General features: G+C 38.2%; 1 protein-coding gene across 2 annotated transcripts; it reads right to left on the reverse strand.

The window, feature by feature from the left end:
• Positions 1 to 27707, reverse strand: slc24a4a (solute carrier family 24 member 4a). 2 transcript variants are annotated; one of them, XM_053633197.1, is made up of 17 exons: positions 26911 to 27707; positions 23419 to 23532; positions 14278 to 14354; positions 13846 to 13920; positions 13609 to 13693; positions 13432 to 13535; positions 12021 to 12095; positions 11630 to 11655; positions 11487 to 11540; positions 9798 to 9943; positions 7775 to 7944; positions 6665 to 6806; positions 5302 to 5468; positions 5018 to 5132; positions 4785 to 4897; positions 4575 to 4640; positions 1 to 2638 (listed from the first exon to the last, which is right to left on the reverse strand). In XM_053633197.1, the coding sequence occupies exons 1-17, from the start codon at positions 27068 to 27070 to the stop codon at positions 2489 to 2491; spliced, it is 1839 nt and encodes a 612-aa protein (XP_053489172.1). In that variant the 5' UTR covers positions 27071 to 27707; the 3' UTR covers positions 1 to 2488. The 2 variants fall into 2 exon arrangements, with proteins under 2 accessions (XP_053489172.1, XP_053489171.1); XM_053633196.1 differs by having other exon boundaries at positions 6665 to 6812.

Consider the following 27707-nt stretch of genomic DNA (forward strand, 5'->3'; position numbering starts at 1 on the left):
TATTTATAAACTGTAGAAGTTTAATTTGTGTTCATACAATTTTCTTATGATTCAAATATGAATGATAATATTTTGAATAGTTTATTGCTTCACAATAAAATGCGTTGGTTGGATACATCCATTTATAGCAAGACAATACATTCAAGTTAAACACTGTTGTCATACAGTATCTTTTACGTTATTATCATTTTCATCAGTGGCTTGGAAAGCGATCCAGCACACCTTTTACCTCCCACAGTGCAGCAGGTCACAGTCTATGCTAAAATAAGATTGCACATATATGTGCCAACAAAAGTGAGTGCATGTGCCCTGTATGTGCGCACCTTCATGCAGGAAAATAGATGTACTGTAGATTTTAAGCATCTTCATTCACCTTAAAATGTTTATCCTGAAGAAGTATACAGTGGGTTTTTCTGTGCATACAGAAACTTCGGTTCATGTCAGAATGCCACCACTTGTAACAAAGATGCAACCTCCTGAGTGATCCTTATCCCCGAAAGGAAGAAAACAATAATCCGGTCACTCAGGTGGCTGTGCACAATTTATAAAATACAGCTAGAGTCAAAAATACTGATTTTCTGTTCAAATGTAGTAATAATAGCCATTATAATAACAGACATGCCACAGGAACAACTGGCTTCAGATTAGATCATAGAAATGGCTTATTTACAGTGATTTGGTATGATTTGTGTTTATTAATTTATTATATGTACTATAGTAGTCTATTTGCTGTTACAATAACATAAACTAAATCTTGGCTCAATAACAAAATAGGAAAATATTTGCATATATGTGAACCACTTAATTCCATTATAGAAATTGAAACAACGTAAACAAACAAGTAAATCGTGTAATTTCTTCGCTTTCTTGAAACAGACTATGTGTTACTAGCAAACTGATGAGTCACCTCCAGTGACATTCATTAACCTTGAAACAATCTAAACACATTATCCCATCTGAACACTGATCAACTACCATCGGGGAAAAAAACCCAAAATACAACATCACACCACCATACCGCACAGCACACAGCCATGTAAAAAGAAGGTGCCATTCCTCATAGCACTAATAATGTAAGGTATTATGAATATTTGCATGCATGAGCAACAAGGGTATTTAAATATAACCAGCCCTTCTGATTACAGCCTACTGGTTACAATTTTCACTTATGGAGATTGCATATGTCCTTATATACTGCACACATTGAAACACTGCACACAGCTGCCTTTCCACATGGACAACAGCGACGGCAAACTTTTAGCACTGAACGACAACACCTGACATTTCCACAACTGCCACAGACACAAACACATCTGCCCTTTACTTGGATTAAGATCTCCTGAGCCTCTTGGATTTGGTGCAGGATGGAGTGCTAGCTGCCATTTTGGGAGATTAACAGTGATTCTTCGGCCCTGCTGTGTCAAATCATGCGTCACAGACAAACAGTACAGAGACCCAGAAAGGGGAGCTGGCGTGAACGGCCCAAAAAGAAAAAAATAAAGTAACCGTTCCAGTCATGGATGTACATCCACTCCCCCTCCTCTACACCTGTAAGGAAGCACTGGTTCAAACAAGAGGACTGTTACCGTTATATTTATGCATAAACAGTAAATGTAACATCAAGATCTGTGTTTGTGGTCTTGTCAGTAAATTAAATTCTGAAATTTGTCTTCCATACCATTAAAGAGCTTGGACCCAGTTTTTAAAGTTTCAGCTGGTCCTTTCTAATTTAATAAAGTCCTCGACTGTCAGTTTGGGTGTACAGAAGCCATGAGCAGACAGGAAATCTTATCATTTCAGAATGGAGCTTCCACAGCAGGAGTCTCTGAGGAACTGTACAGTATATTTATCTCTTGCTCTCATAGACATTCTGTATCGCATTGCTGCCTTCACAAAAATCTCATATTCCTTCACGCTTCAAAAATAAAAAAGGATCTCTCATGAATTAATTGTCATTAAACACTGCTTCTGTTTTTATTGCTCCTTTATTGCATTACAGCAGAAAAGAGCTGATGTCTTTCCTTACTGCAATCATAGTGTGACCTAGAGTCTTCACCTGATATGTCTAAAGTGCATTTTTGTTTGATTTTATTTTTCTCCAGGGAAGAACAGATGAAAGCGTGTAAATGTGATGCATTCATTTTGTTTCACTGAGTAGCATTCCTCTTTTTTCCTGTGTGTATATAGATATTCGGGCTGCGCCCATGCAGAGCCAATTTAGACATGCTATGCTGCTAAGTTGAGAAGGTCCAGTCAGAGCGAGTGTTGCCAAAGACATAAGTCTAATTGTCTGAGATCATGGACAGAGAACTGAATCCTCATTTCCATGGACAGATGGAGCAGAATGTAATGTCTTTGATTGCAATGAACAACTGGTGTGGGACATGGTGGTTTTCAGCAACAATAAAATGTTGAAAAAAATGTTGTAAATCTGATAGGGATTGTGGGTGGTAGGTCCAGTCTGGAAGTGATTCAGAAACTAAATGTTTCAGACCTCCTGACACATAGGCAGATTGACAAAGGTAAAAATGTTGTACTCGATCAAGATGGAGAAGCACAGGAAGATGGTGTACAGCAGGAGCACGTACACACCCAGCTTTTTGTCCAGCTTCCACCTGTTAACATGGATCCCCAGGACCTGTGCAGAAAGAAAGAGTATAAATGTACACAAACATGATAAATGGCCTGCACTTATATAGCGCTTTTATCCAAAGCACTTTACACTGTGTCTCATTCACCCATTCACACACACACTCACACACCAATGGTAGCAGAGCTGCCATGCAAGGCGCTAACTTGCCATCGGGAACAACTTGGGGTTCAACGTCTTGCCCAAGGACACTTCGGTATGTGGAATCATGTGGGCCAGGAATCGAACCGCCAACCCTATAATTAGTGGACAACCCGCGCTACCACCAGGGCCACAGCCGCCCGTACAAACATGTAACGTGTACTCAGATGTCTGTTCATAAAGGTCACTCAGTTATAAAAAGGTAAGGCAACTAAACTTGTGGTATTTGAAGGTATTTTGTGACTCATCCAAGGGCGACATCACTACTTCATGAGCTTTGCAATTCCCTTGAATGAGTGGCAAAACATCCTCGAGATTATACAAGTTCAGTCACCTTTTCATTCCACACTGGGGAAGACCAGGAAAGCTGTGGGATGGGCGGCCAAGGAAGTTTAGCAGTCCACTGGTATGTAGATGAAATCCAATGGATCATTTTCAACTTGCCAAATGAGTTAATATTTTCTTTATTTTGCTAAATAGTTTGGTCTGCTGCATTTTTCTGGTAAGAGCTGCCATATTTAACACTTATAACACTACATGAATAATCAGGCACAAATACCTGAATTAATACTTACTTAAATATGAACTAAAGATGAGTTAAGGCATGTACTAATTATGAACTAATGAAGAGCTAACCTTAACTACGATGCGAGTCTTATGAATTCATGAGTAAATAACGACCACCTAAAGTACAAGTTAGTACATGTTTGTTAATGTACTGTATTAATTAACACATAGGGGTAAACTAAATCAAACATTAATCAAACATATAAGAAAGAATATGAATTAAGCGTGCATAATTTAAAATTGTTTATATAATTTGCCATATGCAGTGGCACACACAAACATCATTGGATGGCACTGGATTACTTTCATAATTTACACTGATCCTCCTTATTGAATGTAGAAAGACGCACTAATAATAAACAACAGTAATTTCATCTCAACCCATTTTGCATCATTCTCCATACATTTCTCTTCAAAATCCCACTGTAGTACTAGTACTTGATTGAGGTGGATAGGGCCTGGGGCACTGCACCTTTGCCCACTAGCGTGAAATGAATACAGTAACATTTATTAATTTAACAGACACTATTATCTATTAACATCTATTATCATTTGTAAGTCGCTTTCTCATTTGTAAGTCGCTTTGGATAAAAGCGTCTGCTAAGTGAATAAATGTAAATGTAAATGTAAATATATTATCATTTAAAACCAGTGTTTTATAAAATTATTTTCCGCTTTTAGTCGTAGATGTCGTTGTGTTTATTTTGACTGCTTTACTGCATCTATGTCAACTAGCTCAACTCTCCTGGCTTTAAATCGTTATGAACAGTTGTGAACCCATTTCTCTCTTGTGCTCTTGCTCATGTTTTGGGACACTGCCCCTAAAAATGGATGAAATTATTGGTGATTATTATTAGTGCATCTTTCTACGTTCGATAATAAACAAGTTGAAATTATGCACATTTAATTCATATTCTTTCTTATAGAGCATGTTTGATTTAGTTTACCCCTACATGTTAATTAATACATTAACTAACAAACATGTATTAACATACACTTAAGGTGTTCGTTATTTACACATGAATTCATAAGACTCATGTCGTAGTTAAGGTTAACTCTTCATGATTGTAAAGTACATGTTGTGGGTCTCTGGCTATTAGTTACTTTCATGCAAGTTTGTGTGTTTCATTGGGGGCCCTTATAAAATGGTTTGTTCCAGGACTTGGAAATATGCATGGTGGACCTGCACACTATAGTATACGTTACATTAACTTACAGTCAAAGCCACTGAGCCCAGAAGCAGCACCACAGAATACACCAATCCTCTACTGTTGATTTTCACCTGAGACAAGAGTAGAGAACTAGAATTTACCAGTGCAGTTTTTCACATTTTCAATGTCAGCATTGCTGCACTCCATCCAGTTCTCCTCTGTGAATATGTGTGGGTGTGAGTATATTCGTAAGGGAGAGAGAGAGTGACAGATACCACAGATCCGTAGTTGACAGCCATCGTCTGGAGACCCCAGGGAACACCGAGCCCAACCAGGATATCAAAGACATTACTGCCGATTGTATTGGAGACAGCCATATCGCCCAGGCCTGTGGATGTAGACACATAATACATCATAGATAAACAGATACCAAAACCTGGAAAGATTTTGTAGTAATTGTCAAAAATGGTCCGCTCCTAAATTGAGTATGAATTCACACAAATGATACCTTGTCGAGCAACTATAAGGCTAGCTATACAGTCTGGAACACTAGTGCCGGCTGCAAGAAAAGTTATGCCCATTATAACATCAGGTATTCCCAGTGTGTATCCGATAATCGTCACCTGCACAGAATAATAAACAAACAATATTAATTAAACATGTCAGAATATGACATTGTGACATTGTATACATTCATTCACAAAGAAATTGTAAAAACTATGTTCTTTGCTCCAGAGCTGCTCAAGTGGTGTATTAAATAGACAGGTGATGCTAAAACTCAAACACACTCACCATCCACACCATGAAGTATGAGAAGACAGCTATCCACAGAGTGGAAAGAAAAAAGGAGAGCATAAAGAAATTCTCCCAGCGTGGTTTCGCACAGTTCGGCACGGTGAAGTACAGCAACAACAGTATAGGCCATGAAATGATGAACTTCACTCTGTTCATAGCACCCCCTGCAGGTACAAGGAAATAACACTGCACCTCATTCACAGTGTCATTATGGCAATAGGCTCACTGGTGAGATTTGCTTGCACAGAAATACTTTTAATCATAAAGTTTGATACATGCCCTGTGGACTGTGCAATAGCTTTAATGAATGTCTGGCTCACAAGAAAACACATACAATGTCCATATTAAACGTGACTGGTGCCTCCTGAAAAGGTCCACGAATGTTAAGCTGATAATCTTTAACAATAAGTCCTAGGTTCCTTTTCCAAAAGGATTTTGTTCTTCTGCTAACAAGAGAAAATTAGACAGGCATTACCTTCTTGTGTGTATTTTTTTTTAAATACTTATGCAAGAGCTTTAATACTAATTTACATACTAATACTAATTTATTCATCAGCAGATTTTTGAATGCATAGCTGAAGCACCATTACTAGCCAGCCATATATTTTAGAAATAATTATAAGATTGTTCTCCTAAGTCATAATCCCTCTGTATTTTGTAAGTAAGATTTCTTTAGTTGTACATATCACTGAAAGTAAACAAGAAATTTTTACTTTCACAGGAAAGAGGCAGCCAACTGTCAACTGTCAGGAAAGAGGCACCCAACTGTTAGCTGTTCATTGCAGTCAACCAACCACAAGCTTTTTTGGAACCAGTGATTTTCACATTTAGCTGCCATCAAAATCTTGAAAAAAACCCCCCAAAAAACCTGAAATGATGCCATGAACTTTCTGTGACCATACCTTGCTCAGAAAATCCATGGAGTCACATTGTTTAAAACTTTGTTTACCTCTTGGAAGCTGGTGGATGTACAGTATGTGTGCTTATACAGAAGTGTGGATAGCCAGTAAGAGTGCAACCTTTGAGATTCTGAAGTGCTCACTCACACCTGACTCTAATAACTCAATCCCAGTGATTGAAAACACCTGACTCTAATTTCACCTTTATTATACTGCTAATCCTAGGCATTCACATACTTTTGCCACTTACAGATATGTCATATTTGCTCATTTTCCTCAACAAATAAAAGACCAAGAATATTTATTTTTGCCTCGTTTGTTTAATTGGGATCTCTTCGTCAGATTTGCAAACAGTCCTAAAAATAGATAATGTTTTAGGTCATATTTATGCAGAAATATAGAAAAATCTAAAGGGATCACAAATTTTCAAGCAGCACTGTATGATTGTGAGACTCTCTAACCAGGTATGGTGAAGGGTGAGGACAGCTCATTATCCTCCTCCTCTGTTAGTTTGTCCTCTGGTACGCTGCCGTTCTCCATTGTTTCTGCTTTCCCATCAGCCACTAGTGTGCCATCCACCCCATTAGATGCCTGCATTAGCCGCTGTTGCTACAAAAAAACGAAATTTTAGTAAATGTAAAGGAGTTAGTATCTCATAGCTACCGAGTCCATAGTAAGATTCGAACCATAAAAGTAATTATTCTGTTTTTATTGAATGTGGTTTTGTGGAATGTACTTTCTATCCTTTTTAAAGTAGATCAATCAGATTCACATTCAAGAGTGTATGTTTGCCAAACCTTATTTAAGTATCCTTATTTTTACACATATTTATAAGTACACTATATGGCCAAAGGTTTGTGGGCACCTGACCATCAAACTCTTATGTGCTTATTAAATATCGCATCAGTCACAATGGCATTAGTGAGGTCAGGCACTAACGTCAGGTGAGAAGGTCTGGAGGGCAGTCAGCATTCCCGTTCATCCCAAAGGTGTTCAGTGTGGTTGAGGTCAGGGCTCTGTGCAAATCAACCAAGTTCTTACACTGCTACCTTGGCAAACCATGTCTTTGTGGCACTCCCTTTGTGCACAGTTGTGTTCTTCCAATTTTGTGGCAACAGTTTAGGATAGGCCTATATATGGCTGTGATGATCAGGTGTCTACAAACACTTGGCCTTATAATGTATGTCTGTGCATATTTCAGTATTATTATTAAGTACTGAAGAATTTAATAAATTGGACTGGTCAGCCTCTCACACGTGCAAGGTGTTTCCTTAGTGAAAACATGGAAGATACCGAAAGAGCTCAGGTCATTGGACTGAGGAAGCCTAACAGGTGATTTCTAAATCCCAGTGGAAAATCCCCAGTGAATGGAAAAAGCCCCTTTTAATGCACTCTACTTCTGCTGTTTCTGCGTCAGTCTTAAATTCCATTCTTTTACTGCCAGTCAGTGGAAAATCACAGCAACCAGTTAAATCCCTTTTTATCTCACGCTTAAGACTCCTGCTGGCAAACTCTGGCAACTCCACTTCTTAACAATGACGTGCCCATTAGTAGATTTGAAGGCTGTACACCTCATTAATGATGAGTCGGCTCGCCATGCGCAGACGGGTTTTAGGCCCAAAACGGTTGGTGATCATGACTCTGAGGCCGGCCTCCGGGAAGCGGTAGTTTGGAGGACTGGAGTTCATCATCTCATCCACCATCACGACTGAACCACGAGTGTACATCTTACTGGGTTTTACTAGAAACAGATGAAAGATATGATGAGAGAGATGACAATATGCATAGAATTTGTAAACTAAGTTCACATTTGTAAACAAAACACAGAAATCTGGACAAATAGTAGAATGACACTGACCTTTCTAAACTCTACTAGTACTAGTAGCCTCTTTTTTATGCCAGTATACTCACCACTGTCACCATTCAGACTTTTTGTATTATATATTAGAAGTGGAAAGAAAAATGCTTGGTGTTGGATCATAGCATATATAGTCACAACTCTAACTCTGCTTTTCTTTCTCTCCATAGTGATAAACTAAATTAAAAAGCTGGTCAGTTGAGTATTTTGTGCTACACTACACACTCAACAGCTTTAATCATGTAGAAAGCATGTGGTCATTTCATGCAAACCCCAAAGGGTCACGCTGTCCTGTCTTGACGACTCATCTGAAACACTTATCTTAAGTTCAAAGTGGTGATGCAATTCGGCCTGCAAATGTGAAATCTAAATCTCAAAATTTTGATTCAGAGCACCCTGGGCAAATACACTGTTATATACGCACTCTTAAACACAACTATAGTAATAATAAGTGGAAGCTTAGTAGATAAGGATTTGGCCTACTAATCAGAAGGTTGTAAGTTCAAATCCCAGCACCAAGCTGCCATGACTGGATCCCTGAGCAAGACCCTTAACACTCAACTGATCAGTTTTATCTTGGGTCAAACGTAAGTCACTCTGGATAAAAGAATTAGCCACATGAACATGTACATCCAAGGTCTGGCAAATGATACAGTATATTATACACACATTATCTGTGACAGGACACCCAACTATTTTTGGTGCAGACTGAAGAACCACCGACTAAGTAGTTGATCTGATGTTGGGAAAAGTTTAATATTATAGCCATTTGTGGTCAAGAAGTCCAGGAGCATATAACTGGCCTGGCTGTCTCGATGAGAAGGATGTCATTCTCACTAGTAAACAGTTAGCCTATATGGAGGGAAGAGGGCACGTAGCACTCGCTTCTCCAAGTGCTTTCAGCTTCCCTATGACATTGCATGAACAGCAGCTGGTAAAGTTGCAGTGGAATTGGCCACAATTAAATTGGGAGCAAATGGGATGGAAGAACGGAGGAATGAATAAAAAAATAAATAAATGATGACCCATCATCACCTCCTAAAAGCACATCACCACTGTTAAGGACACTGTGAGACAAAAGTGGCCTACTTAGAGTAACAAAAACTCCTACAACATACACCATGACATCAGGGGAACCACACAGCAAACCAGTTTAGCACGGTAGGTCAAGGCTATTTAACAATACACACTTTCACGAACATTACTCATTGATATTTATGCCTTTTAGGCCTTATTACTTGAACATACACACACATATCACTTGCATGTGCAAAAATATTAAAATACTGTATGCACACACTACAAAGCAACAAAAATCCCCTTTACAGAACACACAAAACATGTGGTAAGGTTCATAGTACATCACACTCTCGCTGTCTCTCACACACACACAGGGCTCTGGAGGTAGAAGGAGAAGGTAGTAAGTATTTAGTAAGGCTAAGCAGACAGGCTTCACAGTAAATGTTAGAGGGTTTCTAATGCCACATTCTGAAATAAAGATACATAATCTATGCAGAAGGCAAGCAGTGACTCCCTCTCTACTTTACACACTATTAGCATTGGCAGCTAGTTTGCACATCTACTAAGAGGAAAAGCTCCAAAGTGACAGGAAAGAGGCAAGAACATGTTGTTAGTCTCAGCTGTAATCATTGTGAGTGTTTGTTGATTTGAGAAGAGGCAGAGCAGAAGGGACGAGCTGAGCTGGTGCAGAGAGAAGCCTGTCTAATTACCCTTACCTGAGCTGAGTAATGGCCAAGAGGGATCATCCCAAAACTGCTCATAATATGCATTACCGTCCTCCAGCTCGCTGAGCACTGCATTACCGTTGGCAACACCCTTATCTTCTGTCCCAGAAAAGTAGTTCTGCATGCTGGTGTTAAACCTGAGACAAGGAGAAATCTCCAACTGAGCCTTGCTATTTATAATAATTCAATATTTATTCAGTAAAAATGTTTTCTCTCCCTCAATAATATATACTGACATCTCTATTTTCTAAAAACATAAATATATTTCATAAAAATTATATTTAAAATGTAGGTTAATTACTGACCTTGCCTTGGTGTCAAAGATTCCATCAGTAAAGGAGCCATTTTAATAAACAATACCGTAAATTAAAAAAAAAATCACTCTTCCTACAATCTTGCTAGCTTAGTGTGCTTTTCTCATACGATGGGCCTCATTTATCAATCTTTTATTTGTAAATGTTTGCATAAGCCATACTAAACAGTAACACCGCATTTAGAAATGTTTTGGATCCTTTGATTTTCTTTATACTCGTGTGAATATGTTGATTAATAACACCCACAAACCTCCATAAAAGGCAAAGCTCACACAGCTGAAAGGATGAGCGAAAGGAAAAAATATACTTTCTCAGATGTAGAAGTGAAAGCGATTTTGACTCTTATCTTTGCCAGTAAAAAATATAGAGTATTTAACAGCATCAAGTGAGGTCAAACGAAAATGATCTGACATAAAACATGGAGGGAAAAATATATCAAGTGTACCCAAGTGATAGTGGACACCAAGCACATTATACAGAGAAACAATGTTTAATTGTTTCTTATTCAAAACAAAGTGTCTTGGCGACTCTCGGCCTGACACCATGTTAAAAAAGAAGAAGGGCATGCATCCACAGCAAGCAAATGGTCTGAAGCACACTAGAGAGAATACGACAAACTGCAGCTCGAGACCAGATCGGACACTTATTGCTGGCTGTAATAAAGTGTTACAGAACTGACTTATACACCTCTTGAGCCCATCCTCCTTTTACACAGTGGCATTCCTAATTGAATGACAATGAAAATTTATGGATTTATTATGGCTTGCTTTCTTTATTTTTTCATATTTAATATTTATTTAATTAATGACATTAATATAAATGACTGGGTTTAAATTTGTGTGTGTAACTAAAAGTACACAAACTATTTAAACTTGACACAGTATTCCATTTATAAAAGTGCAGTAACTCATTACGATTTATCTCATTTTTAGCCGATCAGTCAAGGTTCATATTAGTTAGCTTTTTTATATGTAAATTTAGGATACAAATGTTTTTCCAAAAGTATGGGATCTACATTCATTTACATACAGGATTTACATTCATTACCAGCTTGATAAAGAATACATTAACAGATTGGATAGCCATGGCAAAATGAACATAAGCATATTAAATTTATTTCGTAATCAGATAACGACTGTCCATATGTCAGCAACGTCATATAATCTAATTGTGTATTTTGTCAAATTCGCATTATTGCTTTTTTCTTGTTACTTCTCATGACAGTCTTTTTCTGCTATGTTTACATAATGTGTTTATGATATTTGTATATGCACCAAGGATTCTATAAATGCACCTGGGTTGACTGCCTGTAATGTCTCAATAACCAGAGAATTACAAAACATCTCTACTGTGTGGAAGAACTCACTTCATAATGATTATGTAGCCAACATACATGAGCATGAGCACCAGACTCTCCCACCTGTAGGCAGAGAGGAGTAGTCAGTAGGTCATGATTCTGCAACTGAAAACTAACCACAAACACTGCTTTTATAGTACTGGGACACTTACCATATAATCTGCCCATCATAGATGAACTATAAAAGGAGACACACTAAAGTGAACAATCATTAAATAAGTCCTTTTTTCTCAGAACATAAGAATCATCCTTTGTGTGATCATGTGTTTTTGTGAAGCTGATCCTGACAAATATGCTTAAGTATTACACAGAGGACACCCTTGCAAATATAACATCGTTGTACCTGTTTGCTCACAATATTACATTTTCTGCCGAAATTACTTTTTTCTTTTTGCAAATATAAAAATTTGGCATATAATATAAAAATGCATTTGCTTTCACAGCTGTCTTGAAATGATTTAGGGTTTACAATATACTGAAAGCATTCCTTTAAGAAAAACACAATAAACACATATTTATTATCACTATTAATATCATACTTACTACTATAAGTGCTACAACAGACAGTGTGTAGTAAAGGGAGTCCCGAAACACAGAAAACTTGGTGAGAAAGACAACCTTCAGAAAAGAGAAAAGAGCTTTCTAAAGGCAGTCGTTAAATTTAACATTGCATTAGATTCATTGTTCATCACTATGTTTTACTTTAAATATTTTTTTCCTTTTCCCTTAATTTGGTCACCTACCAATTCCCACCCACCAGCCATAGCTTCCCTATCCACTGCTACCAATTGGGGAGGGTGAAGGCTAACATGTGAATCCTCTGAACCAGATGAAAGGAGCCAACTGCATCATTTCCAACTGCTGCTCATGTGTAACACACTCAGAGGTATGCATTATCTGCCCTGTTCTGCATACATGAGCTCGTACTGTAGATGCCCGTGATTGGCTAGTGTCTCTGTGATTGACAAGGGTGAGAGAGTATGCCATCCCTCTCACCCAGAGATCATGGCCGATTTTGCTCCCTTGGTGCTGGCCCCATGACGGCTGTGGCATCGTCAGGATTCAAACTCTGAAGTCTTAGAACTCTTGCGATTTCCCCAAATATAGGGCAAATGCTTTCTGTTGTGCCACTCGACAGTCCTTAACAGATATTTTTTATTACAAGCAAACCATTTTTAAAGAGTAAAAGTACAGCACAATATTGTTACTCTCCCATTATGTCATTAGTAGGTAGGGCATAGTTTAACATGCTGTTGAGTTTGTTACACGTTTTTCACAAGATCTAATCCATAAAGATCAAACCAGCTTTTATTTTCAATTAGTGAGAATTACAGGGTAATATCTGCCACATATCATGAATCACATAAAAAAAATTGATAACACAGGTAGATGTTGACCTGCTATGGCATTACTGCCCATCGTACCTCCTCCAGTGCCCACAGGATTACCGCTCTTCCTTCATCCTTGTCACCATGCCTAACGCAACCAAAACCACACAGGCCTCCCCAGTGACTAAGGCTGTAGCCAGCCCCTCTGGCACCGTTAATTTATGCTCAGTGCCACTTGTTTCATATGGTTTTCTGTTACACCTAATACCACTCAGGCATGCTTGCCTAACACAAGCAGAGCCATACAGACCTTCCCAGTGGCTAAGGCTGTGACCGGCCCTGATGGCACTGTTAGTGCATGCTCAGTACAACTGGTTCCATATGGCATGGTCAGCTGTAGGGTCGTCAGCCTGGTACTACCGCTCAACAACTTATAACGAAATGAAAGCAATGGTACTGTTCAGCAACTGAAAATCGTTTCATTCATTTACTTCGAGCTAAGGCAGTTTAATGTGTAACACACCTCCAAAATTGTAAAAAAGTAAACATAAAAAAGTAAAAGGCAAGAGAACAACTGAAATGGACAAATAATGCAGTTACTATTTCAGAGGGAGGTTCACACACACCTGTCCAGCGAATATTCCACACACACCAATGATGCAGAGAATGTTGAACACAGCCGACCCCACGATTGTACCCACACCCACATCACCGTGTGTTATGAAAACACCTGCAAAAAAAGACAATATTTAGTCCCTACAGTAATTCACAGGAGCTTACATGGATGTGTGTGTGTGTCTCACCAATGATGGAGGCAAAAAGCTCTGGAGCTGAGCTTCCAGCAGCCATAAATGTTGCACCAGCTACATCCTCACTCAGATGCAGTTTCTGACAGATGACAAGAGAAGACAGAATACAGCATGCAATATCAGAGCAGGGGTGAGGTGATGGGAGTGAGCTTGATGGAGTGATTCTAAGTGGAGGCTGGTTTCAGAGCTTGAGCTTGAGTTTAGAGTTAAAGCTTCTATAATCCCACTTACTTCACAGATCTTCTCTAGAGACATAACAAAGTAGTCATCACACACGATAGCTAGAGCCAGGAACATGTAGACAGCCTAAAGCAAAAAATATATATATTTAATGTCATACAAACATTGAGGTCATTTAAAATTTTATATAATTTCTATTTTATATTTAATGAAGCAGAACTGTGCCTAATATGATTGTAATGTGCTTACGGGTCCTCTAGAGTCACTGAAGACTGTTTGTGTTTTTATTCATTTATAGATTTAGGCACCGTGGACACATGGGGTTTTCAGGACAACCGGTCACATGGCACAATGAACGGCTGACAAACAATTTATTATGATCATAAAGTTGTCAGAGCTGCTTCATGTATTCTGAATGACAGGGTCAATTGTGGAGAGCAGCCAAGCTTTGACAGCACAGTCACAGACACTGAGTTTACCTACAGCAAATATGTGTAGCAGGACAGCTCCTCGTGTTCGCTCTCGGTTTGTGAACATATCCTCAGGGAACTCATGGATGGCTGAAATGAGAATACATGTTAGATGCAATATTCACTTCTTTTCATGGGATTATAAGCACAATTAGTGAAACAACTGGCATCCTTTTATGAAGATAAGGCTTAGGACTACAATTGCTATGACAGCTTTAGGACTACAATTGCCACACACAGTTTTGCCCTGAAGTCTCCATCAGCGAACAGTGGATAAGTTTAACAAAAACAGACTTCATGTGAAAACTGTAACAAATCTCCTGGTTACACAATTACACTTTTGGACCATGTAGTACACAATTATAGAAGGGAAATAATATAATTTATATAATAAAATAATCCGTTTGTCACCCAGATGAGGATGGGTTTCCTTTTGAGTCTGGTTCCTCTCAAGGTTTCTTCCTCATAGCGTCTAAGGGAGTTTTTTCCTTTTCACCGTCACTTCTGGCTTGCTCATAAGGGATAAATTCATACATTTAAAATGTATATCCTGAATGTATTTATGTCTGCAAAGCTGCTTTGTGACACTGTCCATTGTTAAATGCGCTATACAAATAAAGTTTAATTGAATTGAAGATAAGATATTATATATATATATATAGTATCTCACAAAAGTGAGTACACCCCTCACATTTTTGTAAATATTTCATTAAATATTTACAAAAATGTGAGGGGTGTACTCACTTTTGTGAGATACTGTATATAAGTTAATATTAATTTTAAAAATATTTTTTTCAAGCTTAATATCTTTCTTCAGTAGATTTTTCCACAATTTATATTTTCTGAAGCCTTCCTTGGAGGGACAAACTACACTAATGTCTAACATGACTGATGTCCTTTAATGTCTAACATGGTTGTACAGCAGCCTAATTTAAAATCTATATGAAATGTAAAAAATCTCATTTTTAATTGTAATTCTAAATTAAGTTCAATTTGTTGGAAGTAACTGTAACAACAGTTTCAAATAAGATTTGGGAAAAAAGTGATAGTCTTGTTATTCCACTAGTGCACAGGCGTTTTTCCTGCAATAACACACCTCACTTAGGAAGGACTAATTGAGCTAGATGTGCTGAAGCAGGGAAAACACTAAAAAGTGCAGGGCAGGGGGCAGGACCAGGGTTGCGAACCTGTGTACTAAGGGGCAAAATATGACATATTATTAAAGTTCATTTGTAGGTTGTAACATAAAATGTGGAAAAGTTCAAGGAAGTGAAAATTACACAAGGCCCTGTATAATTTGGAACCATCATGTGAACCATGATTTTCTTTTTGTAATGAACTGCAGTCTGTTCACCTGTCTTATAGGTCAGTGGTTCCCAAACTTTTCCAGGACAAGGCCCCCAAATGGCATTAACATTTGACCGAGGCCCCCCTTTTCCAAGATGTCTTTAAAACACATTAAAAATTCAGACTTCTGAATATATCCCCCCCTTTTTTATTATTAATAATTACATCTTGCATAATTATATTAGATTAGATTTGGAATTGTGTGTGTGTGTGTGTGTGTGTGTGTGGTTGTCTGAGAGTGAGAAAATCATGTATTTGTTTATTTTTCACACAAAATTGTTGAGGCCCCCCGGGCGCCCCCTGGCGGCCCCCACTTTGAAAACCACTGTTATAGGCGATATATCCATTTGTATCCTCAGAATGCAGCTTTCAGATAAATGCTAATAAACGAACACATTACAAAGGAGTTGTTGATGTGTTACTGTTCATTAAGCTGTTTTTTTTTTTGTCTGGCCCACTTGACACTGCACTAACTTTAATGATAAAATGAGCAATGATGTAAAATGAGTTAGACACCCCTGTTGTAGAGGGACCTTTTCCACTTTCATACATAACATTTCAAACATTGTTATTCTTAGGTTTGTGCATGTAGTCTGTCCTGTTCATTTCACCGGGATGATTTTTCGCAGCATGCAAAACGGTCCGTTTAACGCCCCAATGGCTGTCAATGGGAGTGCTCACACCCAGGCGTAAACAGTGTGGCCTCAAAGCATCAAATTTTTTAATATCGAGAGGTACAGGGTTTTTTTGACGCGCCGTGTTAAAAACTGGCCGACCAATGAGATTCACACTTTTGTTCACGTGCCTGGAGCCGCTGACGTTACATAAAAGTATAACTTGAAGTACAAAAGTGTCTTACCAATGAAGAAGAAGCCGAAAAAGAAGACGAAGAAGCAAGCACCCACCAATTTAGTGAGAGTGCATAAGTGACATACCTGAAATAAAATGCTCACTGCTAATAAATCCTTCTGCCTACACACATAAACAAGGTGTCCTTTGAAAGCACCAGATTCAGAATTACACATTAACACTATATAAGTGTATTTATTATGCTGTGGCTATTTTTTTTTGACGACACTGAAATCTAAACATATATTCTAAATGATCCATTTAATTATTTCAGTGTTGTTTTCTACATTAAATAGCATCATTTGTTTCTTTGTCTCTTCCCTGCAAATGATAATCCGCTGATTGATAGTCCATTGTATGTATTATGCACCTGGCATATATATGCACATAAGTATTCTTGAACTCTTATTCAAATATCGAAGTGCCCCATTGAGGCGTTGTATTATCATACTGACCACAAAAAAGACTCATATTCAACACTTCATCAATCTGCAGTATCATTAACATTTTTGGGCATAATAATAGTTGCTTTATTACCCCCAACAACAAACCCAACAACAACAAAAAACAATTTCATTAAAAACAAAAAAAACAAAACAAAAACATAATCTGGGTCTTCCCATAAGTGTGTGAATGCTATTGCTATGACTGACATAATTCAAATCATTACCTTTTAAAAATAGTATAGTGTATAAAATTAGAATTGTAATGATTTAGCTTTAAAGACGCATTTGTTGCAGTAACCAAATCACCAAAGACCATTTCATAAAGATCTATACATGCTTTAGCGAGTTTGTAAAAAGTGTGTTAACGGCTTAAAGACGTAAATACGGCTCTCTACTTCTTCTTCTTCTTCTTCTTCTTCTTCTCAGTGATGAGCGGGTGTCAGAAACGGAAAGCTGTGCAGCGCCACCTTATGTACCTGGGTATTTCTGCTTTTCAATAAGCGCCATCTACTGTCAGGGAGTGAATTTACACTTTCATTGATTGAGTTTAATAACTGGGTGTGAACACAAAAAAAGCGTTGAAAAACTGACCGTTTAAAGCCTTGTTTATACTTCCGCCTGGCTCCGCACCGCGAGTCTCCGCTGACTGCGCGCGCACCTCCCCAAACGGACGAGGCGTTTATACTTGACGCGCTCGCCGTCAATATAAACCAACAGGAAGTAGCTGAGAGAAGAAGTAGTTTGTCGGAACAACCATAGCAACGCTTACAAACAAGGCGTCTCGTGTGTACAGCAGTTGCTGAATGCTGAGGAGGAATTGCTGTGTTTGTTGTTGATGTTTGTTTTCAGTAAACTTCACTAAAACCCACATCATGAAAAAAGAGCAAAGAATCATATAAGAATTATATAAAACTCAGCAAACCTTGAGATTATCACTTGTCACATTACAGCAAAATACAGTTATAAATATGAGAACATGTATTAAACTAAATTGAACAACCTAAATTGTTATATTTTATTCATTTCATTAAGATTTTTTATTAAACATGGACATTTACTTTCATTAAATAGACTTCTTATTTATTGTAGGTTCATTTTGTAAATGTTAGCAATTACCATAGACATAAACAAAAAGTGGGTGCTTCCTGCAAATGTAATTTTTCACATTTACAAAATCAGGTGATTATGTTCGCCCATCAATGCAAATGTCACTTTATGTTTAGAGACAAAAGAAAGTTAATACAGAATGATCAATATTTATGGCCGCCCATCCATGTAAACGTCTCTATGTATAAAGACAAAAGAATGAGGTTTAATCACTGTGTCTGATAGTGTAGTGTAGTGACTCGGTTTATTTGTAAAGATACTGATGAATGAAAACATGGTGAACCCCCCAAAAAACTTTCAGCTTTGGCTTTATTATTTCAACAGTATGTACAAAGCAAATCGAAATAACTATTTTTAAAAACCTTTCCATGAATGTTGTGCCATCTGGCTATCTCTATGGTCCCGTATGGATGGATCATGGAGATGACTGTACAATTGTACCTTTCGCCAAGAGTCGCCTAGAAGTCATTCATTTTTGGATGTGGTGCCGCGCAGCAAGTTACAAAAAATGCCGTGCACTCTGCCACACGGAATGAGACCTTGCGCACTCAATGTGCTCGACTGCCCACTCCGCGATGATGTCATGATGCGGACGCTTCGGGTATAAACCAGGCTTAACGCACTGCGAAAAACGTCCCGGTGTGAACAGGCCCTTAGAGTTCAAATCCAAAGTGTATTTTGTAAGAATTTTGCTAGAAAAATCAACATGATCATAAATTAGAACAAAGACAGGAACATTTGAAAAGACAATGTTAACCACAAAACCTTGATTTCCAAATGGTGTAAAAGCTGATAGTTATATGTGATGATGTTGGTATATATACAGCACACATGAGCAACATTATGAATTATTCACAAGAAATACGTGAATTCAGTTTTTGGAAAGAAAGGAAAAAATGAGCAAAAGTTATAAACTACAATTTTTGGCTCCATTAGTAAAGAAAGGAAAAATGTGACAGATATGTATTTTTAACAGTTGTGGGGATATTGGCAGCAACACATATTGTCATGTGTTGTCCAAGTTTAATCTGGTGGATGACATCCTGATGTCTCAGACCTATAGACCCAACCCAACTTTTCCCTGCTGGTGCTCTGTCAGGCATATAATGCAGAGATTTTCAGTTCCTCATGGTTTTGGCCATTTTGTTTGTTTGTTAACTGAAGCAATAACTTCATGGTTAAATGGATGAGGTCAAATAATTGATATTGCCAGTTGACATTCCTTGCTTGTGAGCTTTAATGTATTTCCTAGGATTTAACCAGTTAACAGACCTCTGCAAACATCAAAAATACTCCATAAAATTATGTGGCTGAGCTGCTGTGAGTTACCATGCATACATCATATGCTAGCCCAGACACGACAAATACTGTATCATCACACCTGAACTTCCCCTATAAGAGTCCGTTATAATCAATTTAAAAAAGTGACTGAGAGACAACAGCAGCACATGTGCAATGTCACATCTAGAATCAACACTAGATAGTTTCTTAGCTCTCTCGTGCAATGATGTGCAAAGACACAGCTGGCTAAGAACCACCTGAGCATATATCTGAGCAATTATTTTTGGTCTCCTGAAATGAGGACATTGTAAAAAAAAAAAAAAAAAAAAAAGGAAAAATAAATACACAAAAAACAAAAACAAAGGAACAAACAAATAAATAAAAGTTCTACACTGTTTACCCTATATGGAACTACATAGGCTTGAAATAAAGCAGATATTATGCACTTTAATATCTTGGCTATTAAGCTTTTTTATGTTTGCTTTTTAATCTAATAGGCCAACTGATTTCCCTAAAAAGATCTAAAGAGAGAAAAAAGACTCATATGATGTAACTATAAAGCACAAATAAAGGAACAATTCACGGATCAGTGAGAAACTGAACACAGCATTCCTTCATTCATTGGGATGCCAGTCCATCACAGGACAGCATGCACACACATTCATGCATAGAGGGGTGATTTTTACCAAATGAATCCCAAATGAACATGGGGAGAACATTCAAAACAGCACAGACAAAAAAAAACTGAATGGAAAGTACATAATACATTTTTACACACAGAAAAATATATCACAGAGCTTCATGTGGTCCCTGCCTGTTCCAAAACAATACAGTTTTTTAAAACCTAATGTTTAGTATCACTTTAAAAAAAATAAAATAGCTAATATAACACAAGCACAAGTCCACATACACCTGAGATTTTTGAGCTAATACACTAAGTGGTGCAGAACTAATACAGTCTCAGGAGGATGATTTTTAGGAATAACTCCAGCCTGAGGTTGTCCCTATTGGCCACTGACAGCCTCAATTGCACTCAACCAAATTTGGATGCCTCCACTGTCCATCTGTCACCCATGGTTCTGGCCCTCTGAGCCCTGGAACCCCATGTGACACTGTGACTATCTGCCTCATCCCGTTCTGACAAAGACACCACTGGCCCAAGTAGCTTTGCAGTGCACAATCAACATCCAATGCTTGGATGACAAAGCTACACTGACACAAAGCTACACTGCCCATCCCTAACTACAATGAACGCTATCCACATTGCCATCTGCTGGCGTGTGGATTCAGTTCAATATGATCTGTAGGCTCTAGTTCTACACAATTTTTTTTGTGACAAAAATGTCTATATGTACTTCAATACCAGATGACCTTTCATATTTATTTCATAAATTATGAGTTCTAAAATGGTGCTAGTGAATTTTGGGATGTTTCTTCGCTGTTTTCATCTGCCTCTTCCTGACTGCCATGAGCAACAGGGGAAAGTACAACAGAACATCGATCACATTTCTCTATTCACAGACAGCCCCCACCCTATCATACTAAGGGAATAGGAGATGATATGGTTTGGAGGACAGCCTCAAGGTCATGTGTGGGAAAAAGGATCTCATACATTCACACATTTTATTTGTGCACAAATGCAAGCTTATAAACATTTGCATATCCATAGCTGTTAAAAACACAATTATGGACTAACACCATTCTCCTGCTGGTAAATTGATTTCATACAGTAGAATCTTATATTCTAGGTGCTAATTATTGTTTTATGTAAAAAAGGAAAACATGTTTGGAGCACAAAACAGTGTTTAGCATTTAAATATGTTCCTTGAGGAACATAATTTATGACAACAAAAACTCTGTAGTAGACATAATCATACAATATCACCTGAGCACTTGCAGTCAGAGATCCTGAAGTTCTCTGTATGCAGTTTGCATCATTCCTTATGGAGCCATGGGTGAGCAGGTGTCTGACAATAAGGCATTTCTATTAGACCTTCAAGCGCCATCACAGGAGCTGACATGAGCATCCTTGCCACTGAGCTCCTGGTTTCAGCCTCCTATATTTTTACTGTTGGAACTTCTTCCCTCCACACTGAACAGATTACTCAAACTCCAGCTGGTGAACCATTAAAAGTGTTCACAAGCTCTGGCATGCAAGTTTAATAATTAATAGCAGTACCATTACAACGTCCCAATGTCTCCTTGGCTTTTTTAAGTCCTCTTTGTGAGAATGTACCACATATTTTTCCCATACGAATCTGTGACTGGGTGATTATCATTTGTTTCTACAGCAGATGTCAGGACCATTGCTTAGGCTTATAAGTCTTTATACTAGTAGAAATTCAGACACTGTGAGTCACTATGAATAATTATCCCTGCACCTGGCTAGACTTCACAGGGAAACTTCTGCCATTTTATGCTCTGAGACCCATGCTCAGGTCCAATTCACTCAGTTTTAACAGTAAATTAAAGGTTTGGTCAGTCCCTCCAGGATTTTTCGATTTTGCAATCGCAGAAATTAATACAAAATCAAGGAAACGCTGCAATATTTGGAGGAGTTTGCCATTTATTTTGCAAAATTAACACGGATATTTTGCAGGTTTGAGCCAAAAGGCATCATGTGACATCATCACAATGCACTTTCAGCCAAAGTATTCTCCGATTTACGTGCGTTGAACATGAGTACAGCAAAAAGGTCTAATTTACAAACAAACACCACTGCAAAAGACCTGCAATTGCAATTTTGCTAATTCAAGCAGTTTTTCACACACAAAAAAAACCCCCACAAACAACTCTGCTTAGCCGGCTTTAATTGGGGCAAGACCAGGGGTTGGGAGCCTATTGCTCACGAGCCATATAGGTCTCTTTCAGTAATTGCTTATGGCTCAACAGCAGGAATCCACATGAAAACAATGAAATACATCAAATAAAAAAATAAAAACAATCACGAATCATGAAAGCTAGTGTGTCAATTCAATTAAAACTCTACATGTTACATATTTTAAAATATTACATAATTCATAATCAATGCCTGTTTGTAATGTATACACCAACCAATTGTGATGTGGCACAATGAGCTCAAGTTTCATTGGACAATGTGGAGCAGAGTGGTAATTTCCCAGTCTAATTCATAAATTGGTTGAAAACTACATAGTCAGTCTGTTTTCAGTTTTTTAACAAAGGTGAAATAGCTAAAAGAAAAAAAAAAAATGTTATTCTTTCCAGGCCAAACGGACAGACAAAGTTTTGGAAGTCGCATTAATAAGTAGTGTTCAATTTAATCTTACTTACATGCTGCATTTTGTATTGATTTACCATTTGATGAAACTATTATAGATGGTTAAATGAAGTCCAAATGCCACACAGACAAATCGCTGGACTCTCAAAGATCCCAATCACAAACACTGGGTAGTTCTGCACCACATATCGGAGCACTTACAGCATCTCACAGATGATGAAAGCTCTTTACAAGAGAGCATCAGCAATTTCTGACTCCACTACACACTGCAAAATATCCCAAAGCACATCACAAGCCCTATTAGCCTGTGTAATTACTCCTCTACACAAACCTCCAGGCTTTTCTTTTACGTTATTTTTGATGAGTATGTGAAAAACAGTCATTCGATACTGTTAGGGTCACTGCTGAGATGGAAAACATGACTAAAAATAGCTTCCAATACCTCCAGTTATACTATGCATGAGGCAGTTTCAGCTCCAGAAGATTTCTTTGCCCCATGACTGCAAATCTTTCATAATCGCATTCCCTCAGCACACTGGCTCTTTAACAGTAGGGAATAATACCCAAGATCAGGATTCAACAGGCAATGGCTTAATTTGCCATTTGAATGCTTCAGAAGGAAATGGTACAATTGACATAGGACTGAGTTTGCTTGATGCACTGACATCAAGGTTACAGTTTAAATGTACCTATAAACTTCTCAACAGAGACCCATTCTGTTCAACTGAATTTGAACCAAAATATGATTAGCTCTCCCTTGGTGGCAAGAATGACATGGAATTCACCCATTACTATATCAAGACAATTACCACACTGTGGCACAATTACTGAAATAAATTATGTTCTTTGAGAGCTAAAGGAGAGAATAATGCATGTCCAATTTTACCTGGTTTTGAGCAGTTCTTTTCTGCAGTCTCATTGTCTATCACGGTGGCCATCAGCCTACGGCCCAGGTGGTCTGTGGGTCCAGCAAAGTGCTCCTGCACCATAATCCCATGACCTGATGTGGACACACACACACATCAAAATCAAAATTCAAAAGTCAAAATCACAGTTTTCAGTACATCACAGATTTAATTCCTAAACATTATTTAAAAGTACAGTCATGGAGCACTTTATTAGGAATTAAAAAATTACAGAACACCTTTGGGATATGGTAGAACGAGAGATTTGCAGCATGAAAGTGCACCTGAAAAATCTGCAGGAACTGCACAATGCAGTCAAGTTAACATGGACCAGAATCTCAAAGGAATGTTTCCAACAGCTTGTGGAACCCATGTCATGAATTTAAGTAAATTAAATTCATGAGTGTATATTTAGAGCCATAGAGCTTTCTGTCCCTGAACTGCCACTGATAGAACACATTATGTCCAAGTTGAAATTATTTGTAGGCCTATTTGTAGACATTGTTTGCTCACAGCTCCAGGCTCCGGGGTTCATTCCTGAACTCAGGTTAATGTCGGTGCAGAGTTTCTGTGCACCACACCTGGAAATATTGACTTTTGTGGTGTCACTATAACAGTGTGATTTTAGATTAAGTAACATAAACTTAACTTTATATTAGCTAGCATCAAGTTAGAGACTCAGACTTAAGGTACCTGCCTGATAACCTGATGACTAAAAATTGAAGAATATTAATGGCTTAATTTACTAATCCAAAATCCACTGAGAGGTTTAGGGTCACCTACCAACATGAAATGAAAGAAAACCTTATTTTATTGGGCATTTTATTTCATAGTTAAAGTGCATAAAAAGAAATGGTTAATACAGAAGGTTTGGAGGATGGTATGGGGATTTCCAAGAAATCTAAGCTCTAAGAAAGTACCTGACATTTGTAAAACTCAATAAAGCTGAAATGTACAGTATATAAGGCCAATTATTTGTAAATATGAAAGTGTGTAGAGTGCGGAGTACAAAATGTTTCACCAGTAACAAACGGCTATGGTGTACATCTTATAATCAAACCTACTACTTTTCATGTTGGTTAGTAAGAAGTGTGGGTATAGAGGTTTACCACAAATTATTTATTTTGACTTTACAGAAACTGACATTCATATAAAGTATGTACAGTTACAGATCATTTACATTCAGCATAATTATCCAAGTTATATATTTAACTATAATGCTTCAAGTTAAATTATTATTTATATCCCCCCCCATTTATTTTTTCCAATCCATGAGGAAAACTCTATTTTTACTAAATGAAGTTACAACAAATATTGCTAATGACCCTGGTTTATTTTTTTCTCATTATGCACTGATTTTTTAGATTTAATAAATAAGGCATGTTTAGTAGATGTGTCATAAGTGATCATGTACCTACTGTAAAAGCAAGGTGCATTCTTCTGCTTAAGCAACTTGCTGGGAAAATCCTTCCATAGTAGGGGATCTGCTTACAGGCATACTTTTTAAATTAGCCAAGTACAACCTCACTGGCAGGGCTCCTTGTGAGCATGTGCAGTTTTTTAGGCTTTGACTCAGCTGGTTTGAAAATGACCGTTGTCTCAGGAAATCGAAAAAACCTGTACACATTTAAACCTTGTCCACCATCAGGCCAGAAACACAGGCAGAAGCATCTACACTGTTTATAACTCAGCAGGACCAATCGTCAACCTTGTCCACATGATATGACACGATAATGATAGATCTCACAAGATTCATCATTACCTCACTTTTTTAAAGTTTAAGTAATTGTTAGTGGCATAGCAAAAAAAACAAAACAAAAACAAAAAAACAACTAACCACCACCTACTGAAAATATAGAACTTTATATAGACATGATTTCCCCATTTATCGACAGGAACTGAAAACTGTATTGTTTCAGTTCAATTTTCAGTACTTTTTAAAAAAAATTTATTCATTTATTTTTTTAAAAGCAGTTCAGTAATGGTATAAATAGAAATCTGTTTTAAAAAAATCACTTGGTATAATGTGTAGCACTATAATTAAGATTGGGAATGTGCATAAGGTTAAAGTCTGTAAGTCTGATTATTGTTCTTCAATTGCAATTCAAATTTATTGCTTTCTTTCATGTTACAAACTATCTTACTGTTCTCTACAAACATTTTGTTTTTGTTGCAAATCCTGTAACAGTATATTTCCCCTCACCCACTTTGTACAGATGGGTTACAAATAATTTTGGCTCCACTTCTTTCTTAAAAGGGAAGGGTCAAGGAAAATCAATACAAAGTTATTCTGACTGATCACTTTTATCCTATGATGAAACATTCTTAATCCTGCTAGGAGTGGTCTCTTCCAGGATGGCAATGCCCCTATCAACAGGGAACAATTGCTCACTGAATGGTTTGATCAAGAAGAAAATTATGTCAGTTATATGCTATGGCATTCACAGTTAGCAGAGATTTTGGTCTGACATGTTAGACAGCTCTCTCCATCATCAGAACACCAACTGTGGGAATATCTTTTGGAAGAATGGCGTTCATCGTTCCAGTACAGTTCCAGAGACTTGTAAAATTCTGGTGGCTTGTGGTAGCCCAACACCTTACTAAGACAGTTTGTTGTTTGTTTCCTTTAAAGTGAAATTCAACCCCTATCCGTTCCCATGTACTACGTCATTGTGTGTGTGTGTGTGTGTGTGTGTATATATATATATATATATATATATATATATATATATATATATATATATATATATATATATATAGCAGCACATAATATATAAAACGCTTTATGTGTAGCCTATATAAAATGTACATGCATTATGTTGTTTGTATGAGTGCGTTGAAGAGCATTCATCGACTATATACAAGACAAAAAAAACCCTTAGGGATTTGAGGACTTGCTCACAGCTGTCTCAGTCTCAGAGCTCTATCTAACTCCGTTTAGGCCAGCGAATGAAAAAAGGACTTGTAAAAACAAATTGATGAATGCACAGAGATCGTATACATGTAGACATATAGACTGGGCAGGATGTGTAATATGTCCTATAGGAGTTCCAGCAGGTCTGCTGTGTACACACTGCGACACCGGTCAGACAGGCGTGCGCACGCAAGCAACATACAATCTAATGTCCACATCCGATGATGCTGAATTATACAAGACAGCCAGAGCATTTCTCCCCAAAGTATGGCTAAATAAACGGTCCTCTCCCAGCAACAAAATCACGTGTATTGATTTGCATCCAATCCCCTTCAGTCGAAATCCTCCGAAATGGGATGAGCGTCCCACACAGACACGGTTCCACACCAGTACTAATAACTCGCCACTGTCCCGAAACGGTAACAGAGATCATACATTTCTGCCTAAACTGTGAATCTGCAGTTTGAATCTACAGATGCGTGTGAAATGTGATGAGTGAAAAACACTCCATCACTGAGTGACCGGAAGATGTCGGCCATCCCCATCTCCATGCACTCACCTGTTTTGGTGAGGAGCGCTGACATGCACCAGGCCGCCAGCAGCACTCCGCACACTACACACACTTGCGCCAGGAGCATCTCCCTCCGCTTGCGCACTCTGAAATGCTCGGTTATCATAGTCTTTTTGGATATGGAGCAACTCCGCTCCAGGTCCGACATGGTAGCCGTCGTCCGTGCGCCTTTAGCTCCAAAAACACAGCCGCAGATGGCCACGATCAGTGGGATATCGGTGATTTGTGGTGTCACGCTGTGCAGGATCTGTCTGCGCTCCTCATTTCGCGTGCAATTAAACCCTGCTGTAACCGGGGTGTGTGTGTGTTTGTGTGCGTGTGTGTGCGCGCGCGCGCGGCGCCGTGCGCGCGTGATCGTTTTGTCCCAGTCGCTGCTCTAATGCAGAGCTACGGTTCAGATGTCAGATCGTTAAATAGCCTGTGAGAACGATGCCCGCGGTGACACAACCAGGTAAAATGTTCATCTGCGATTTCAGTCAAGTCTGCACCAGCTCCCCTGCCCGAGTGCTTCATATAGGCTATTCCTGTACATCTTTTTATTTTTTAAGAATGGCTAAAAAAAATTCAGTAATGCCTATAAATATAGCCTACTTCCATGCATTTCTAAAAATGCTGCCCGTCACGATCTATTACAGCGGTCACAGATAAACACGCATGCACATCACTGACAGGAAGCTTTTTACTCGGCCCTCTCGAGCTCGGATCCTCCACGTGACTGGTTGTTCCGATTGAACACGTGACCTGGGCGCGAGCTTGTTGTCCCTTCTAGTGCTTTGAAATGTCAG

The sequence above is a fragment of the Ictalurus furcatus genome, chromosome 9 (genome assembly GCF_023375685.1).
Source record: "Ictalurus furcatus strain D&B chromosome 9, Billie_1.0, whole genome shotgun sequence".
In the NCBI taxonomy this organism is placed as follows: Eukaryota; Metazoa; Chordata; class Actinopteri; order Siluriformes; family Ictaluridae; genus Ictalurus; species Ictalurus furcatus.

Excerpts from the sequence above, each read along its gene's own strand:
- slc24a4a (XM_053633196.1), bottom strand. The coding sequence starts at position 27,070 with ATGTCGGACCTGGAGCGGAGTTGCTCCATATCCAAAAAGACTATGATA. Across the intron at positions 9,944-11,486 it reads GGCTACATAATCATTATGAA|GTTTAACACCAGCATGCAGA; the intron begins GTGAGTTCTTCC and ends TCCTTGTCTCAG. Across the intron at positions 7,945-9,797 it reads TTGGCCATTACTCAGCTCAG|TAAAACCCAGTAAGATGTAC; the intron begins GTAAGGGTAATT and ends ATCTGTTTCTAG.